Source organism: Pteropus medius, unplaced genomic scaffold, assembly GCF_902729225.1.
Source record: "Pteropus medius unplaced genomic scaffold, Ma_sr-lr_union100, whole genome shotgun sequence".
Taxonomy (NCBI): Eukaryota; Metazoa; Chordata; class Mammalia; order Chiroptera; family Pteropodidae; genus Pteropus; species Pteropus medius.
This window is the reverse complement of record NW_024350327.1, coordinates 233,849-254,912: the sequence shown is the minus strand read 5'-3', so window position 1 is coordinate 254,912 and position 21,064 is coordinate 233,849. Positions and strand designations below refer to the sequence as shown.

General features: G+C 43.8%; 1 protein-coding gene across 4 annotated transcripts in view; it reads right to left on the bottom strand.

Moving 5' to 3' along the window:
• Nucleotides 1-21,064, bottom strand: part of GRIK4 (glutamate ionotropic receptor kainate type subunit 4) — a 450,925-nt gene that overhangs the window by 295,171 nt on the left and 134,690 nt on the right. For 2 of the 4 annotated variants that reach the window (XM_039839626.1, XM_039839627.1), the window contains exons 2-3: nt 10,904-11,005; nt 5,817-5,948 (exon numbers count right to left, since the gene is read on the bottom strand). In XM_039839626.1, coding sequence (XP_039695560.1) covers nt 5,817-5,898 — 82 coding nt within the window. In that variant the 5' untranslated portion in view covers nt 5,899-5,948; nt 10,904-11,005. The remainder of the gene's footprint in view (nt 1-5,816; nt 5,949-10,903; nt 11,006-21,064) is intronic. The other 2 variants (XM_039839628.1, XM_039839629.1) reach the window with 1 other exon arrangement.

Genomic DNA, 21,064 nt, shown 5'->3' with positions numbered 1-21,064 from the left:
TGGGGCTACCACTCCCTTCTATATGAACTTGGGCAAGCTCTGCGAACCTCGCCTCCTCCATGAGATGTGCTTACTTTTACCAGCCTCACAGATTGTTGGGGAAATTAACATGTGTGAAGAACACATGCAAACCATGGCACAAATGTCCCCAGGCAGCTGAGAGTCAGGAGTCCTAGCACTACCAGAGGGCCTTTACCAATTCACTTCTTATTGGGACTCCAGTTTTTCTTATCCGTAAAATGGAGCATCTATGCCTAATTTATTCCTTACTTCTCTGCAGAAGAGACTATAGCTTAAGGCTATAGTTCAAAATAGGTTCTGGAAAAGCTGAGCGAGAAGATAAATGTCTTAAAAGCATCCTGTGTGGTGCTCCTGGAAGAAGACTAAGTCATGGGTGAAGATAGATAGTGACACTGTGGGCTGAGTGACTCTACGTACCTCGCTGGCCTGGGTGCCTAGCCACAACTAAGCTTCTCTCGTGCCCCCTGAAGATGTGGTGGTGGCAGGGATGGGGCAGGGAACAGAGAAGAGACAGCCTTGTGCAGACCCATATGAATGCAGATACACACACAGACTTTTTTTTCTGGCAAAATATTTCCTCTCCTAATTACATATTCTGTATACTTATTTTTAAATAAAATTGGTTGGCATTTTTGAGCACTGACCAATATCTAGGAGAAGAGAAATTTCAAAATGGATAGGTCAGCTCAATATTCATAAGTTGCCATTAAATAATTCATCTAGAAAATTTACTAAGCACTTATTATGGGCCAGACACCATGCTAGATCCAGGAATACAGACATAAAAGATGTTCATTAGGGGAGAGATGTATGTCCCAGAAATCTTTCTATATTCTCTCTCTAGATGACAAGGAAAAAGTCATCAATTTATATTTGTTACTAATATGAAAGACCAACCGACTGCCTACATGGGTATCTCAATTTGGAAAACAGATGAAAACTTATATGTCAACCAAAATTTCATAAATCACATCACATGGTAACATCATTAAGCGGGGTGCGGCACTACTCAAAAAGCCCCATAGTGAACTGTCTGCAAAGCACAGAATCCAGTTATGCCAACTGAATTGGATCTCAGCATGTCAGATATATTTAACACACATCAAAATAGGGTAAGAAACCAGTGTTTATTATTTTTCCTTTTGCCCTTCCAATTCTCTTATTATCTGTATCTCTATTACACTTAAATGTTACATGTTCAACATTTTCTCTACAGGACGTAAAGCTTATTGGGGAAAACCAGCTAAGTAAAAAATGGTAGTTGTAAAGTGCTTGGGGGTCCTAGTAAAGCAGAGTGTCAAACAAATCCAAGTTCTTGCTGCTTGATCATATATGGTCAACCTTAAACAAGAAAACTTAAACAAGAAAGCAATTCAATTGATGCAATAACCTGCTGATGTATCTAACGCCACCCTTCTTAGGAGGACTCTGCACCAACACGAGTAAGCCTCAAAAATCCCCAAGCCTCAGTTTCCTCATTCAACAGATGGACTTTTTGCCCTTGAGAAATTATTTGGAGGTAAAATGAAAAAAAGCAAAAGACCCCATTAGCAATAATGCTTCCATCTTTTAATTCCTTTACCAGATAGGACACAATATATTTAATGTGACTGCTATGATAACAGGATATATCGAATGTCTCAAGGAGTGTACTAGCTGCCCTAGAGCAAAAAGGAAAGAGTAAGCTTTGGAGACAGGTTCAAATTTCAGTATCTGTGTGACCTTGGACAAGTTACCTAAACTCTCTCAGCCTTGTTTCTTCATCTATAACATGAGATCATTAATTCTTACAAGAAGATTGCTTGAAATATGTGAAACACCTGGCACAGCATCTGTAAGAGAGTAAGGCCTTTCCAAGTGGGTGTTATTATGATTATTATTATTGTTTGGTACCATATCTTCAGTGCTTGGCACTCAAAAAATACTTGAGTGAGCTGATAAATGAATAATTGAATCACTGTATTTACCATTATAGGCAAAAATTGCATTAGTACCCAATCAGGATCTTCAGCCCATTTCTATTCTCTCTTTTAAGTAAGACAGATTGACATTTTTTCCTGGTCCTCTTTCTCCTTTCTCTTCTACTTCCTCTAATAAGTTGATCTCTTTAAGCACAGGTAAGACCAGAAGAAAGTACTTTAAAACAATGATATCAAATATGTTCTTGTGGAACTAGGTCTTTCAAGGACCATGAGATTCATCCACCCATAACATTCACTGAGTTTGAGCAACAATGCTTGCGTATACTAGGCCTTTTGTGAAGTGGTTGTCCTCCCATGAAGTTCAGAGTCTGATGGGAAAATATCATAATTACAGCCTAACCCAGTAAGTGCTGGAACAAGGGGAATGGGAGAATCGCAGGAAAAAAGATGATTTCTCCCAGGGAAGAACAGGGTGATATTAGGAAAGGTCTTTGCAGACAAAGGGCTATTTAAACCGATAATGGTGTTGATGGGAGGAAGAGGAGATGTTTTCTAGGCAGAGAAGATAGAATGGGAGGAAGAGTTCTACAGGCACAGGAGATGGATGGGTGAAGCCTGGAGTAAACCTCTCTGGTATATTTGGGTAACAGTGAATAGTTCAGCATGGCTGAAATAAGGGCCTGGGAAAGAAGTAAGAGAAAGTGGCCTAAAAAGCCTAGCATTCATTTGACTGACAAATAATTACTGAGTAATGTATCTAAAGCAAGGTAACATTTGCTAATGTAAGAAAGAGGATGAGAGAAAACTACAATAGTCGATGACCTTCACATACTGCTGAAGGTGATTCTGCTTTTCTAGGGGCTAAGGGAGCCTCTTGGTGGGCAGAGAGGAGAGCACTACAAGAGGAATCAAGGAAACTGACTGGGCTCTAGTGCTGACTGCCACCAGCCTGGCCACCTGCTTGCTATGTTACCTTGGCCAAGCCCCCTTTAGGCTTCCTTCCTCATCTGTGAAATAAGCAGGTTAGAAAATGAGATTCTTAGAATCCTTTAAGGTTCTAAGATATTATGATGATCCCTTTAAGTAATGGAGAGCTATAGAAATGGGGTGGGGTCTTCTCAGAACATTTATTAATTGCGGCTCTCAAAGTCATTACTTAGAAGACTCAGAGGGACAGAAGCAAAATCAAAAGACATTTTCAGAAGATAGATGACTGAAGGGGACTGACATGTGTGCGAATTTAAGAAATTTACATGGGCTGCCTCATAGTCATAAATAAAATCTCTCTTACCTAAAACCTCATTCAGGAGATAAACACTGGACATTATTATAGATAATTTGGCTGTATCTCTCACCCGTGCTTCACTTGAATGAAAAACAGCAGTTCCTAGACAGGGGAATGGGTTCAGCCACCTTTTTACAAACATCCATACTGTCACCAGCAGACAAGCAGGGCTGAGGGTGAAGCAGACAGGGCAATTTGTCTCTGAGATTCCTGGTCTCTTTGAGCAGCCTCGCTCTCATAGCCATCTTTTCAGAGGCTGAGGGTTGGGAGGAACCCAGGAAAAAAACAAATGAGGGGAGAAGTAATCACTGGGATTGGGGGAAAAGTGGCAGACTCTCATGGACATGGGAGACCCCAGTATCATCGATGATGGTTCAGGCCATCTGTGTGCAAGACTGCATGCTGCTAAGCACAGCTACTTGTGTTTTCTTGACCTACTTCTCTTCCCATCCCTGCCCTACTCCACATCCTCTCTAGAGTCCACATAATTACCACCTTTCCACCTATAACTATTGGGAGATTTTAGAAAGCTCCTGGCTCCCAGGATAACCAAGGAGACAGGAAAATGAGTCCTGGCGTTGTTTTGGTTTTTCTTTTCTTTCTTTTTCTTTGTTGGTTTAACTCTGCTTCCTGGCCTCTGCAGGAGATTAGGCTCAATTTGACCTTACCAGTCAGTAGGGCCCCTAGGTGTAAATCAGATAGAGGTGGTCTGGCATGAACAAAAGCTGAGGGTCAGCAGAGTCTGAATAGAACTGTACAAACTATGCTCCAAATGTGGGTTTAAAAGCATGAGGGGGTCCCTTAGATGCTCCCCATTGCTAACGTAGCTGGCAAGAGAGGGATCTATCAGCTCTACTTTCCGCTTCCCTCCAGAACAAGTGTCAGGAGAGCCAAGGCCATGAGGAGCTGCCAATTCTACCTCAATTCCTTTCCACCTCTCATTAGCGACAAATGGAAATTGATGGGTTACCACTTTAGCCACTCATTTAGAAGGGGAGAAAACCTTACAGAAATTGCTAAATAACTGAAAGCATCTTATAAATTAAGCACCTTAAGGATATGAGCCACTTTGCATTGCTGCTAAGCATAATTAAATTAGATTTTGAAGTTTCAGTAGAAATAAATGGGGAAGAGGGAGGGAAGATTTTGTTTTCAGTTCCCTTTTTTAAGCATGCAGAGTGGTGAGTCCAGGACAGGGTGAGAGGGAGAACTGAGTCACCTGCCCGCAGTTCTGATTCTCACCCACTGCCACTGCATAACTATAGAGAAACATGCCACAAGGTAACACGGAGCAGCTCAGAGACCTGCAGCTTGGCCTCTGGCCTAGCCAGGGTCTCAGCTTCTGTCTTGCTTCTGTCCACCCTCGGCCTGCTAACCACTACCAGTATGCCAATTTCTGGAACCTCAGGACCAGTCCTGATCACAGCTGAAGAAATTTGGGAGCTTGAAGCAAATTTCCTGGCTTAAAGCATCATGACATCTTCTTTATAAGTCAGCCTCTAACCCTTTCAGGATCAAATTTAGAATCCAGGATCCTGTCTCCCAACCCCAGTCTGGGCAGAGGGGCCTCAGGTGGGTATTTATCTGGATAACTTGCCTAGTATTTGAACCCGTCTGAGGCTCTTCCCTAGCCTTACCCCTAGGGTCCTGCTGGCTTCACGTGACCAATGACCAATCTGCCTGGATATGTTACTGCTGTGCTTCACCCATCTGTCCACATTGACCCCTTTTCCAATATACACACAGATGTCCCCAGTCTCTAACACCCCACATCTGTCCCAGGCCATCAGACCCCAGCATGGTATCTGCTGGACTGAACTGTCTCCTTGTTTCCACAGCTGGGTCTGTGTCCCCAGGACTCAGGTTAACAGTGCCTCAGACTGCCGTTACAAGCCTTGCTCAGGTCTTAGGTGGAAGAGGCACTTGATTTCCCGGGCAATCCCGGACCCTGGGTAGAGCCAAGCCTTCCTCCAGGGATGGGGTTGCTGGTGGGACAAGTGGCAGCATGGCCTGCCACACCTAGAATGGGCACCCCCTCAGCAACTAGGACAAGGAAGAAAACAGCAGGAACACACAATGCTGAAGTGACCATGCCCTCCCTCTCCAGAACCAGGCTAGGGCAAGCAGATACCAAGTCAAGGGCACTGTAAAGCAGTGGGCCAGCGTCACCCAAAGGACTCCCTGGCTTCATCCAAAGCACACAACTCCAAGAAGCCTTCTTAGATTGATCAGAGAAGAAGAGAAGTGATCTCTTCTCTGATCTCCGGCCCTGCATTTGCAACCCCTTGGGCCATTCCTACCCTCTTTCCTTACCTAATAGCTGTCTTTTTATGTGTGGCTGTGGGGAACAAGCTGTAATGGAGACTTAGCAGCATCTTTATTCTTATCACAGTGGAATCTGGGAGGGTTGACAAGACTGGAGCTGTGACCCTGTCAGCTGCACATTCCCCACCCCCCAGTCCTGGGGCCAACCAAACTTGAGAGGACATAGTGCAAGGTCATACGTCCCCTGTGAACACCCGGAGTAATGATACAGGGCATCACCCATGGCCAAGATGCCCCTGGGGTGCCGTTTAAGCAGCACTTACCAATCCTCAGGGAGTGTGGACTGCAGGTGACCATCACAAGCCACACCAGTAGCAGCACCAAAGGCGCAGAGACTCCGGGCATCTTCTATAAATCCTCATGGAGTCTTCTGCTGGTCTGGGCATGACATAACTCTGTGAGAGAGTAGTGGGAGCGTGAGTCCTGGGTTCCTGCTAGGAAGCCACCCATCCAGTCCAGTGACCCCAGATATACCCCCAGAGCCAGTGGGGAAGGCAAAGAACCCCTCCACAGAACTGCTGGCAGTGCCTATGGAGACCTTCAGGCTAGTTCCACGCCTCTGTCCTTCCTGTGTCCAGGCTCACAAAAGGTTCATGTTCTCCTTCCCTCTCATTGGAAAGAGGGCAAATGGAGTGGCTAAATGATTCATAGACTCCACCTTTTTAAAATCTTAAACTGGAGATGAAGCCATTCATCTGCTATTAAGGAACAGGAGCCACAGATGAGCAGAAGGGGAGAGGGTCGGATGGTTATGCCAATGCCCCCAGATGCACTGCTAGCTGGATAGTGGTGTGGAGAAGGGCTGGGCTCAAGTCCAGCTCTTCCATGTGCCAGCTGTGTGGCCCTTGTGAGGGCTTCTCTTGGTCACTCAACCCAGTTTCCTCACAAGTAAAACTGGCATGACACCACTTGTCTGGTAGAATTAAATTGAGGACTAATACAAAATAGAAGAAGCTGCTATGCTCAGGGCCTGGCCTAAAGGAGGGACTATTCAGATTTAGTTCTTCCCCAGCCCAGATGGGCAGAAGTGTACATCCCAGGTCATCAGCTGGTTTCCACATCTGCTCCTGATGCCTATTAAAAACTAACTCCTCCCCATCCTTCCTCCATTTGTCCCTCTCCTCCTTCCCTCTCTGCCAAAGCCAGAACCTTAGAGGGTACTGCCTCCCCCAAAGGCAGCATTGTTCCCTCACTAAGACCATTCCAACACCCTAAGACCAGAGTCTATAGGCTGTCAGTTCTGTCCCATCACCAGTTAGAACCTGGATGTGCTAATCCTGGGTCACTCTTGGTTAAGAAAGCAGTATTAAAGTGATTCCTCCTCCCACCCTCTAGAAACACAATGCAATAGAAATATGGGCAAAAGACCAGAACACTAACAACTATATCTAAAGGCCTAGAAACATTTGAAAAGGCACTCAGCTTCACTGGGCATCAGGAAAATGCAATTTTAAAATACAATAAGATACCACAATACGCACACTGGAATGATTTTTTTAAAAAGACACTATCAAGTGTTGGCAAGGATGTCATGCAATTGGAACTCTCAAATAGTGTCAGTGGGAGTACAAATGGATAGAACTCTTTTGGAAAATTCATCTAGTAGGGCTTTACACATACCCTAATGACCCAGCAACTCCACACCTAGGCATATATGTAATATGTACATGTCCACCAGAGAAGGACTAGAATGTTCATAGAAGCACTCTTTGGATTTCCCAAACTGGACTACTCAGATATCTAGCAGCAGAATGGAGAAATACAGTGTATGTTCACACAGTAGAATGTCATATGGAAATGAAAATGAATAATCAATAACTACATCCACTGTATGGATGAATCCCATAAACATTATATTGAGCAAAAAACAAAAAACAAAAAACAACACAAAAGAACATGTAAAATATGATTCTATCTATACAAAGTACAAAACAGACAAACTATTCTGTGCTGTTAGAAGTTTAGTTAGTGGTTACCCTTGGGGGTGAATAGTGACTAGAGAGGATGTGCAGGAGTCTTCCAAGGGTGCTGATGATGTCTTGTATTTTACTCTGGGTGCTGGTTACACAAGTGTGTTCGGCTTGTGAAAACTCATTGAGTTGTATACTTATGTTCGTTTTTCTGTATTGTGTGTTATATTTCAATAAGTTTTAGTGACATCCCCTACCTCCTCACACACACTCAATGTTCCAGCCATACCCAGAACCTTGCAGTTTCCTGTGCACATCATGTTCCCTCTGCCTAAAGGATGTTCCTCTCTTCAGCCCCAACCATTTGCCAGAATCAGGTGCCTTTCTATGTGCCATCGCAGCAGCCTATAGTGGCTCTGATACCAGCACTTTTTTCCCCCTGGTGCTGCATTTATGTGTCTACACGTGGAATGAGGGTGGGCTTCTCAAGGGCAAAGACTGTTTCCAGATTACTGTTGTAGCCCCAGTCTACTTATACACAACAGGGACATAGTACATATTTGTTAAATGAATCGAAGGCCTCAAGCAATTGCCTCCTATAGGGAGAGAGAGTAAAATAAAGGTACAGGATTGGGGCAAAGACAATTATGCTTTTGGCAAATCAGGCCTAGAACCTATGTCCTTTAATTCATGGGTGTTGGTGCAGGGATAGATGGCAGCAAACATAGTCTCAAGGGAAGCTTAATATTCTTACTCATTATGGATTAAGTTAATTGTTCAGTGACTGTTTCTTCACTAGAATGAAAGTTTGATGGGAGAGGGACAGGGGACAGAAATCTTATTTGTCTGTTTCTTCAGGGCCCAGAACAGTGCCTGGCATATATTACAACCTCAATAAATATTTGTAGAGTAGATAAATGAATAAACTGTCAAAGAGGAAAGAACTGTAAAAATCTGGTTAGACTATATAAAAGAATATTAAAAATAACCATTTATGTCAAATGCCTTCCATTTATGCCTGATCAGCATGCTGCATAATAAGTATTATGCAGACCACTAAATAGGTGTCAGATTAGCCTGTGTAAATTTTATTTGATGACAGAACTATACTCAGTTCCTGCAGGCCTGACTGATGCCATTCACAGTTCTGAAGCTTGGCTGACTCTGGAGACCATATGTAAGGACAACAATGGCTGAAGTTCAGGGCTGCTCTTGGGCCTCAGCTGTCCGACCCTGGGCACAATGCTAAGAAATAATCTCCCAAACCTTACAGGAATAAAAAGAAACATCATGTTACATGTTTGTAAGTTCCAAGTGATTTCAAAATTATGCAAATGAGAGCAGAAAGAGGAAACTCAGATTCTTTATGAAAAGGCACAAAGAAATTTGAGATCTTATTTTCACTTTATGTTTAGATGAATCGGTCTTAGAACCTAACAGTGTAGCTTTATTAACTGAAAGTATTTTAATAATTTAGGTATAAAAAAGAAGTTATCCTGGAGATACAGCACTAATATCTCTTCCCACTAACATTACCCATCTCTGAGAATTTCACCTACATCCATGGTTTATTATGATAAGCATGGTGTGGCTTCTAAATTGGCATCTCAAAGCCAGAACACTTGCACTTGGCTGCCTCCTGAAATCTCCACCTGAATGTCTCACAGTATCTCATCTAAAGAAAAAGTACCCTGTCCACCATTCCTACCAGTTATGTGTCTACGTCTTTTTTTAGCACTACAATCCACTAGTTATCCAGCCAGAAAATTGAAAGCTACCTTAGATTTCATCTTCCCCATACCCCTGCATCTTATCAGTCATCAAGTCCTGATAGCTCTGCCTCCTAAATACCATAACCTTCTCTCCATTGCCACTGACCCTACCCAGTCCATTTATTTGTCAGCAATAACCCAGTCCTCTGCAATAGAAGCCTTCTTGGTTTTCCTTCTTCTAGTTTCCTTCTCCAATTGGTTCTCCTTGCAGCGGAGAGGGTTCTTATTAAAATATAAACTTGATAATGACATACTCCAGTCCTGATAGTCTTGGGTAACTCTCTATTGCATCAGGGATCAAGGGAAAATTCCTCACTCTCTTCCATGATCAGGCTTCTGCTCTCCTGTCCCTACTACCCATTCACCTGATATCCCAGCAGAGCTCAACTCCCAACTTCCCTAGGGATGCCACCTCTGCCTGTGTATGGAATGTAATTTCATCCTCTGATCCTGGAAACTGCTTTTTCCAGGCTCACTATATTACCTCACCTCTGAATCTTTCTGTGATCCTTTCCGCATATACTGCCATCATACCTGGATCATTCCTCATTAGGGCACATATTCTGCTTCTGACAATACTGTCTGTCTCCACAGAACTGACAACTGGGATGGGAGGCTGTAGCAAGAGCCTAGCACATTATCAGGCACATAGTAGGAGCTCAATTAATATAAGCTGAACGAATAAATGAACAGATGGTTAAAAGGCATTTCCTAAGTTTACGCCAATATGAAATAAATTCCCAGTTTGGCTTATACATTTTGCATATTCTCTGTGGTTAAAACAAACAACCTAAGCAGATATAATGCTTCATATCTAGGCAAAGAGTGATCACAAAAGTAATACGTTGAGAAGGAAGCAAACATTTACTGCCTCTTTTTTTCTGTGCTTGGCGCTTGTGCTTATAGTCACAGTTAAAAATATAAGTTTGAGTCCTGCACTGCCATTTACTGGCTATACACCTTGGGCAAGTTACTTAACTTCTCTGAACCTTTACTTCTTCCTTTGTAATATGGGGATGATAAAAGTACCCTCAAAGAATTTTTATGAGGAATAATGATATGCTTGTCCTGTGCTTCTCACAGTAAGTCCTTGATAAATGTTAAATATTCCTGACCATTATATTAACCCTATAAGGTAGTGTTGCATATCACATTTCACAAATGTGGAAGCTAAGGCTCACAGAGAGGTTCAATAGTTTATCCATCTTCTGCAAGTTGCATGGTCATATACGTTGGAATTCCAGTGGCACTGGGGCTCAAAATCAAGAGTCTAATCATATGCAATCACAGATCTCATGTTCCTTTTTTTACTAGAGTTGAATATGGAAGCCCTGGAAAAATTTAAGTCCAAAGTAGGTACACAAAAATAGCTTGCAATTTCCAAGGGTCTCTGACAGTCCCTACCTAAACAGAGCTGGGCCTCAATCATATACTATAGGTAACTCAGAAGATGGAAAATCTAAAAACAGAACTTTCCTGTGCTACTGAGGACACTGTTTTGACACTGTTAAATAGCCATTTTCATTATAATGAGTGCAGAGTTAGGGCCCAACATGGACAGAAGCTGGGTCAGATATGGCTGTGGACGGTATTAAGAAAATACTCTAGGGCAGCTACTCCCCATGGAGCCCATTTTCTCATTAGTAACATGAGAATATCAATGCCTACCTCATGGGATGATAGGCACCAGGAGAGCAGGAAACACATTGGAATTTTCCACCTATGTCTCCAGTACCTAACACAGGCTGGCACATAGTAGGCACTCAAAATCTGTTGAAATAATAAAAAAGTCCAATCAGGTCATGTATGTGGAAAAGTCTCTGTCAGCATCAAGTATTTGCTCATGACTTATATTTAGAGTTCTTTCCCACAAGGAATTTACAGTCCAGGTCCAAGTCACGCACTGTATGGCTCTCCTGTGAGCCCCCAGCCCTCGCCGTCGGCAGTGGTGGGCAGCATCTGATCGCACATTGCCCCATGAGCACTAGAAAAGATGCACTGTGGAACATCGGACTGATTTACCTACCATTTACCTTCTCAGGCTGTTTCCTCACCCAGACACCCAAAATCGGACACCCCCACTTCTTACAAAAGGGGAACCTAATTTCCATTTTTTCAGAATTTGAAGATTTAGTCAACTTCCTCAAGCTAGAAGATACTCCAATGTTTCTAAGTGTCTCTGACTCCCCTCTTCCGTGCTTGTATTTTGAATACAAACTCCATTTGTATTCAAAGGGCAGGGTCTTCACCTTCTTAGTCACTGCTACACCTCCAGCACCTGGAATAGCACCTGGTGTGATGCAGCTACTAATAAACATTATTGAATGTGTACATGTATGAATGAATGATTATTTAACTTTGCTCTTGTTTATGCCCTCTCTCTATAATCAGACATAAGATCCTCGGGGAAAGGGGAATGCCTCTTTTGGGCATATATCTTCCTAATACACTTGCTACGGTGCCTACAATGAGTAGAGGCTCAATTAATGCTTGCTAATTCTGACCAGCACTGGTTGATAAGCACAGTCACCACCTGCCAATAGCTCATGGTATTCGGGCAATGAACACATCTGGACCTCCCTGGCCCAGATGTGCTCAATGGTTTCTCCTCTCCTGATTTGTCAACAGTCCCTCCACTGATCTCTCTCTCATCCTCACAGGGCTATTACACCTTTAATTGTGATTTTTCAGGCAGGATCAGAGAGGAGGCTAACAGCCACCATAGCGTGCTTGTTGGCAGGGAGGACAGAGGAAATCAGAGGGGCAGCCGGATCAATTACAGATTTTCTCTCAGCCGTGGGCAACAGACGTTGATTATTCCTCATGATGCTCCAGGCTCCTCAAGACAAATGGATGTGGGGCTTCTCTGCTATTCTGACTCTCAGCTAGGAGAAACCCCTAGCAGAAACCAACAGCTTAAACGGGGCATGCAGCGTGGCAGGGTGGCCAGGGCAGGGGAGTGGGGCCACTCCAGGCACTCTGGCCTCCTGTGAGGGAATCATCCTTTGTGACTTGATACAGTTGAGCGTATGTGTAAGTGCCCTGTCTCCCTGGCAACAAGTAGTGTGAGGCAGGCCCTGTTCTCCAGGTTGTGCAAGGCAAGAACCTGGATGTTCACTAGCTCTGGAAATCACCTCTCTGAGCCTCAGTTTCATTCTGTAAAATGAAAAAAAAATAGACTAAATAATCTTTAAGGTTCTTTTAAGCTCTGATTTTCTATCATAAAGTATACTTTATGATAACATATTTACTGAATATTTTCTTAGTATGCGCAAAGTACTATTTCAGACTCATTGCTCTTCAGATGAACCCTGTGAGGCGGAGACTCTCGTTCTCACCACATGCAGATGTGGAAACCAAAGGCAGAAAGGTTGAATGAAACTTGCCCAGATCACTCAGCTTGTCAATGGAGAAACCAGGCCATCGGCTCAAAGACCAGTTCTCATCCACTACTCTCTACACTGGCTCTCTCTATATATCCCAGAACCTGGCACACAGTTGGTACTTGAGAGAATGTTGGAATGTAATTATAATGATTAACGTGGTATTTAAGAAGAAGACAAGTGAAATGCAAATAGATCTAGGGCCCATCTGCACATTTTGCCAAATTAGGGGGCAAACAACAAAAGAATGAGTATGGGGTGTCTTTGGCAAAATGATCGGTTCAGGTGTTCTCAACTTTTAGCATTACTACCAGGAGATGCTCTCTGGAGTTTGTGATGAGTTGCAATATGGCAGGTTAGCTGGGGTGCTTGGCATTGGCCTGGGAGCTAGACTAGGTCTGGACTCATCAGGATAAATTAAAGAGCACTGGCTGTCTCAGCTAGGCCTGACTTCAGGGGAGGATACTCAGGGATTGAAGCAACTGTAGGTATCTGCTTGGAATGCACAACTAGCGATAGCTGTTTCTAGTCTTGGACACTAATAAGCAGGACATAAGGAATCCCTGGTCTTTTTTCCCCTCTAAACAATCTCCTATGTAGATTGCAGACAAAGCCCTTAATCCACCTCTAAACAATGTTTCCTCACCTGGGGCCAGAGCAGACATCCCTGGTTTCCAAACCCAGGTTCCACTATGTGTCCTTAAGCTGGTTACTTAACCTCTGAGTTTCATTTCCACAACTGTAAACCATGGGTGACCATGCCTGCCTTGAAAAACTGTTGAGAGTTTAGGTGTAATGCACTCAGTAAACGTGACACACTTGCTTTCTTCTCTCCATCCCCATTTGAGGCTCCCAAATGCACCCCAGCTAACCTGCCATATTGCAACTCATCACAAACTCCAGGGAGCATCTCCTGGTAGTAATGCTAAAAGTTGAGAACACCTGAACCGATCATTTTGCCAAAGACACCCCATACTCATTCTTTTGTTGTTTGCCCCCTAATTTGGCAAAATGTGCAGATGGGCCCTAGATCTATTTGCATTTCACTTGTCTTCTTCTTAAATACCACGTTAATTCTTAATACCACGTTACTGCTGTTATAAGATTTATACTTTATTCATTCAAAAACATTTCTACTGAATGTCTACAGTGTGGCAGGCAATGTCCAGGCCCTGGGATATAGCCCCTGGCCTTGTGGAGCTTACAGTCAAGGGAGGAGATATTGATCCCATTTCCAAGTAGCTGATGCCATAATTACAGATGGTGAAGGAAAAGTACAGGACATATATATAGTGTGTGGCAGGGGGACCTCATGGGGCAGGAAGGGAAGGTGGCCCTGAGGATGAAGTGTTTGACTTGAGTTGGCAAGGTCTTTTTAAGGTGGTAGGGTGAGCAGGGAGGAGATCCCAGATAGAGAGAAAGACATGGAAAGACCCAGAGGCCTCTAGTGGAATGCAGTATGGTGAGTTTTGGAAATGGCAGGGAGTCCACGAGGCTAGAAAGATGAGAGTGTCTTTTCTTTGTATCTGATGTGTTTTTTCCCAGTCTCCATTCTCTCACTCTCTCTCTCTTCTCCCAGATCTAGGGCAAGGCTCTATATCTAAAGCTGATTACCTCCATGAACCTCGTACTAAACTCAGCATCCTTCGCAGACAAGGTAAGGAGGCTGCAGCACACACATCTCCTTTCTGCTTCAAAGGAGGTAGTTAGAGGTAAGAAGATGGAGGTAATCACCAATCAGAGAGAGCCAGGGGAAGTAAGAAGAAGACCATAGGATAGGATGTGAAGGGGAAGACTGGCTTCATACAGATAGTGAAATATGTCTCCCGCATTTATCCGAGGTCACCAGGCTGAGCCCTGGGGAAGCCAAGCTCCTAGCAGAGACCAAGTGAGCTGAGGCTTTGAAACAAAATAACCCAGTGCTAGAACTGTTTGTAACACATTTGGAACAGAAAGACCTTGTAGGAGTGTCTCAGAAGCATAGCGAGTGAGCAGAATAGAAAGATGTGGAGAGAAACCGCTTTTAAGAAAAACATTTTAATTAACTCTAGATAAACACAGCCTTCCTCCCTGTTTGGACTCTGTATAGATGTTTGGGAGGAGAGGGGCTGTCTTGGAGAAGTTTGTCCAAGTCTTGGACTGTGGTCATGTGCACTGCAACCTTCCATAAGGAGATGTGAAAAAACGCTGAGCTCAGCAGACTGGAGAATAAAAAGGGTGTTGGAGTGAGGGGAGCTGTGTGATGGGAAGGGGAGATGCACTTGGAATTTAACCATTTGAAGCCAGAGATGGGATACTAAAGGCTCATGAATCAGATAGTACAAAGAGAATCTCCAGATCCACTGAAATTAATTCGAGAAAAAATGTTCTAATTGATGTTAGCAATAAAGAAGCAAGTCCTGATGTTAATTAAGAGCTGCTGAATCACAGACATGAAGACCCGGTCCCTTGGCTTGGCTCCATGATGCCCATGTGGAGACTTCATACATCTATCCTGTCTATGGTCACTTCACATACACATCAGCCTTTTTGGTGTCTCAGTCACCATTACCATAAAGTAAGGCCCTGTCTTTTTTTTGTTTTAAGTCCTAGCCAGAGCAGGTGAGTAAGTAGCTATCCTTAGTGGATGCAGTCTTCAGGGAAGCCCATGACTAGCTCCTTCATCCCTCCAAGTGGTAAGGGAGGAGAAGGGGTATTAAAAAGTAAAGAAAGCTAGATATTGTAAAATAAAGGTTCATAACAAAATAAGTGGTGTACCCTTCAAAATGCAAAGCAATGTATTTATTCTACTGGTATCATCCAAGCTCAGCACAAGCTCTAGGAACTGCCTAAGAGCACATGCATGGTTCATTTCACCTCTTTCCTGACATCCAGGCCCAGAAGCCCTGATGGCCATCAGCTTGAATAAAGCCTGGCACCAGGCTGTGTGAGGAGTAGCAAACAGAAACTACTGTTGGCCAGTTGGTTCCTGGAGAGGGGGTTTTAGAACTACATACAGGTGCAGGAGAAAGACTTGCTTTTCATTCTAAAATGTACTCTACTGTTTGCATTTTAAACTAAGAGGTTGGATTGTTTTTCAATTAAAAGAACTAGTTAATAATTTAAAAAATAATAACCTTACTTTCGCAATGTCTGGCTCTAAGACCTGGGCTAATCACTTAATCCCCTGAGCCTGGGTCCCCTTCTCTGTATAATGAGGCTAATAACATCTCAGGTTCAAGTGCTCAGTGACTTTAGCCTGCCCAGGTCCCTTGCTATCTCTCTGGATCACTTGTCACTGGCCCAGGTGCTCTGGCTCCCAGGAGAGCATGAGCTGCTGCTCAGAGCTGACCCTGGCTAGTATCTGAGACTGCACTCACTCCCCTCCCAGCTAGTCTAACCGAACACTCACCTCCTCTCTTGTCCCCTCCACAGCTACCATCCCCTTTGGTCTACCAGCAGCCACAGTGCTCACTTCTGAGCACTTTCCATACACACCCCAGGCACTCTGGCTCTCAGGCAGATCTCAGGCCCTGGGTGAGAGGGGAGCCCTCCCTCAGAAGGAGGGATCCTGGGGGAAACACTATGTTCAGCCAGTGTGTGAGAGGCTCAGGGATGCTGAGGACAATCTCTCCAGGAGCTGCCCTTGACTTCTGCATTTGTCACAGGCCACAGAAGAGAACACAGCTCTTACTAATCCTGTCAAAGCCTCATCATCTTTCCTCTGCTATGGCCTGAAGATGTCACAAAAACCACAAGCAGAGCCAGGTGAGTCCGTGGGTTGGAAGTTCAGGGACTGAAGTCTTTATATCTCACTTTGCAAGTCTCAGGGCAACCTTGGGAAAATCCTTGACTTCCTAGCTAATCAAGGGTGCTAACCCTTCACTCAACACCCCGCCCCCTATAGGGACCTTGGTGAAGGGAGCACATAAGGATGAGAGCCCAGCTACAGCTGCTGGAAGAGGAGAGGAAGGCTGCAAGTGCTGTACCTCTGCCAAGGGGGCTGCCATGTAGGTGGGGACCGGGCATAGCTCCCAGATTCCAGCAACTCCACCGCTCTGCCAGTGACCCCCCACACTCTGGGCCCATCCAGCTCTGTGTTAGGCTATCAGAATTCTCAGATGTGCTATCTGCCCTTAAGAGGCTTACTGGAAAAGTATAATATCCTTGTGTGGAAAAAAAAGTAAAGCAATGCACTCAAGAATTCTTGATGCTGATAGTAGTGAAGCAGCTTCCACAAGGCAATACAGCCTTCATCATCAAGTGAGGACTAAGTGCTGGGAAACAGAGGCAGAAATGCATCCCTGGGCCCAGGCAGTGGGAGTAGATTCTTGGAAGATGCGGGCCACACAATGAGTTCTGAGGCATGTGCTGGATAGGAAAGAGACTTTCCAGGTATGTGCTGGGAAAAGCAAGGGTGTCTAAAGCACAGTGACTAAACCAACTTTTAAGGCGCACATAATTTCTGAGGGGCTCAGAGATGAGTGTTGAATTCAGATCCCAGGGGGCATTGAATGCCAAGGTTAAGGAGCCATGGAGTTTCTAGGCAAGGGAGGGCCAGGACCAGAGCTGTGCTTTAAGGAAGTTGATTTGGCCAAGGTATGCCAGATGGACAAGAGAGCAGAGAAGTCACTTAATGGGTACTTAGCTACATGTGAGAGGACTGTGAATGTGGCAGAAGCTGACATTGAAGGGAATGAACCTCATACTGCCTGAACATTAGCTTCTTGGATTTTCCTACAAACTGGAGAAGAAAGTTCCTGAGTAGCCAAGTATTGGGTAGGAGTATGCACTCTCCCAATCTCCAAGGAGAGCAGAGCCTGCACAGCTCCAGACCCAGTCTCAGTGGGACATGGGACATCAAATGTATGGCCAAGTTCTGATTGGACCCAGCCTCTGCACTGGGCTCTAATAGGAGTAACTCTAGAAGAGTCTGGGCTTGAAGTCATAAAGCCTGTGTTCCAACCTGGCTTTGCCACTTATTGCCTATATGACCATGGTCAAGGCCTGAAATCTCCCTATGCCTTAGTTTCCTATAAAATGGGAGATATGCTACTGGCCCTGTCTACTTCACAAGGTTGTTTAAAGACTAAAGGGTACATTATATGTGAAAAAATGTTCTAATGATCATAAAGGAAAAGTTTTTTTTTTTTTTTTCTAAATCAGATCTGTGGTTTGTTATTTCTTACCTCCTCCACCCTCATCCCCAACATTTCACTCCCTGTCTTTTGTTTTAGAATCTATATCTGACTCCACATCTCTCAGATTTATTGAATGGATGATTTATCTTTGTTTTCTATAAAACACCTAAGACAATGTTTTCCACCTAGTTGGAGCTCAATAAATGTATAATTGATTAATAAAAGTGAACCTATAGAGGATATTTTAATCCTACTCATCATCCTCCCACTCAGTGATTCATCTTATTGTCAATGTTAACAAAAAAATAATTAGGATGGCAAGTTGGAGATCTTTCCCTTGTCTTCCACTTCCATTCACAAAACCATACAATTCACCTCAGAGGGAGGCGATATAAGGTAGTGGTTTGCAGCACAAGCTTTTCATCTGCTTTAGACAGAGGCTGAATCTGGGCTCCACTACTTACTAGCTATGACCTTGGGCAAGTAATTAACCTCTCCAAATCTCAGTTTCCCCATCCAAAAAATGGAGAAAATATTAGATGTTCCTAAGGTTGCTTTCAAAGATTAGCTGCAAGCTTAGCAGTATTCCTGCAAATAGTAAGTGCTAAATGTTTACACTTTAATCGACATTATTGAGAGCTATTATTGTGATTATTGCTATTATGGTCCAGAGCCAAATCACCATGATTTGGGGAGATTAGTATTTTGGTACAGATTTTTCATTAGTGTGAAGGACTGTGATTGCTCTGTGACTGCCAATGGATTAAGCCTCTCACTGGAGAAAGCAGATGAGGATGAGCTTTGAAATGCCTTGACCCCCAAAGCCAACCTCACATCCATTATCAAGTGGCATCTGGGACTGGGGAAACTGAGTGGATCAGTAGATCTTATGGTGCTACCCCAGCGTTAATGGTGCAAGTGAATTATAAACAAGACCCACCTGCTGTGCTCAGAAACAGAACCTGGCAGGAAGGTAATTGCCTGGAACTTGAGCACAAGGGGACACATCAGGAGTGGAACACATTAAACACGGGGAAGAGCAACTTCCCAATACTTTCCTTCTCCCCACAGATCCAAAGAGAAGCCAGCAGGCAAGGGGACATGCATACAGACATCAGATGGGGAACACTCCAGACCATAGAAGAAAGGCTCTCCTGACAACCACAGTTGGCTATCCAGATCCACAGATTTGATAGGAACGGGAGAACATCTAGGTCAGCTCCATGAAGCCTGGTGTTCCTATGTCATTATATGAGTGATCACTGGTAGATAATGAGCTCCCTAAGACTGGTGTAGACAGCGGTACTATTCATTTGTTCATCTACAAACTCAGTATGAATTCATTAGGCATCAGCTGAAAAAGGAAAGAAAGCTAATAAGAAACAAGACATTCTTTGAAAGAGACAGATACAGACATCAGTCACTAGGCACAGGCTGGGAAGTACAGTCATATAGCCAAGGCTCAAGGCAGTGCTGGCACTAGGCAGAGAGATCCCAGTGCTACCCAGGCATGGTTAGGGGAGGCTTTACAAAAAGAGACCCTTGCACTGGTCCTAAGAAATGAACACACACACACACACACACACACACACACACACACACACACACACCATGAATACATATACTATATGCTACACATGCACATACACATACATATACTTATACATACACATACAGATACACATATATCCTCAGGCTTTAGGCACCTAAGAGGGAAACATAAGGCCCAGGACTCTCATAGCTCCCCCAAGTTCTTAACACATTCTGAGACCAAAAAGAAAATGATGAACTCAGGTACACAGCAGAAAGCAGTCCTTATCTTTGACCAGGCAAGAAAAGGTAATTCCTTCACCTTCTCACCTTCTTCTAGAAAGATTTTCTAATGATCTGAGAAGTGATTTTATATCTGAAACTTTCCTCCTGGCCTGCCTTTCTCTTCCTCCTCCTGAGAGATCAGACCATGAAGAGGGGCAGTGACATTTCAGGAAGCCGTCAGAGTAGCAGCCAAGTGCATTAGCTCTGGAAGGCTGGGTTCCAGTCACAGATCCCACATCAAGACATTAACCTCTGAGTCTTAGTTGCCTCATTCATAAAATAGTAATAGCAATTATACCTTCCTTATTGGGCTGTTGGTAGTTTAAAACAAGAAAGTGCTTAGTACAGTGCCTGGCACATAGTTGAGTCCTCCATAAACATATTCTAAATATAATTTACAATGGTACCACATCCTTGCTACCTGAAAGCAAACAGCTCTAATGATTTTATTTCACACATTCAATACAGCAAAGAGCATTTTCATCGGCGCTGTTTCGTTGTGAGGAAAAAGAAAGATGGCTGCAGTCATGCTCCCTCCTGACACCCTTCCGAGTGGAAGTGACTCAGCACTTCTCCCCTTATGTAACCATGTGCCAATATGCATGTGGGGGCTTCCATTATCTGGCAGTGTGTCCTATTGTTTAATCTGTGTATAAAAGAGGCCACTGCCCTGTGAGGCTGGTGTGCCCTTGCTGGAATAAAGAGTAGTTGCCTACAGTATTTTCTTGTACGAGGCTTGTACCCCGTACCTTGGAATCTTGAACCTGCAGCAACACATTCATTCAGCAAGGATTTACTGAGCACCTAATGTGTGGGAGGCTTAAGGTATTATACAAAAATACAGTGTTCTTGTCCTTGAAGCATTTTCGAATACTAAAAAGCATATCTGTGTCCTACACAGCTGTACATACACACAATATTACACATGTACACACATGTATGTACACACACGTGTGTGCATACACACACATATATACACAGAGCCCTCACCCCTGGAAACATACCATCTATATTTAAAGTATAACTATCCACATTGTTTCACTTGACAGTTATTAAAGTCTAGGCAATAGGCAGCATAAGGATAGCTATACTGTTTTCTGAAAGAGAAAACTGAGGCTGAAAGAAAATAAACGTCTTGCCCAAAGACCAGGGGAAGGGTGTACCAGGGACTAACATTATTGGGCACTCATTTGTACCATGCACAAGTGAGTGAGTTAGCCATTTCCACATGGCTACTTCGTCAAGTCCTACAACTACCCTGTGAGCCCCAGTCATAGCACTTCTGAAAAGATGAAGAACAGAAACTTGGTGAAGATATAAGTAATTTGCCAAGGATCACAAAGCTAATAAGTGATAGGCCAGAATGCAAACAGTTTTGTCTGATTCAGACCCACCAGCTTATCCCACAGGACCAGAGTAGATTTAATAAGTGGCACTATTCTGATAAATCACAGGTCATTTGGCTGCACCTCCAACAAATAGTGATGGCGGGCCTACTATGTACCGGGCAT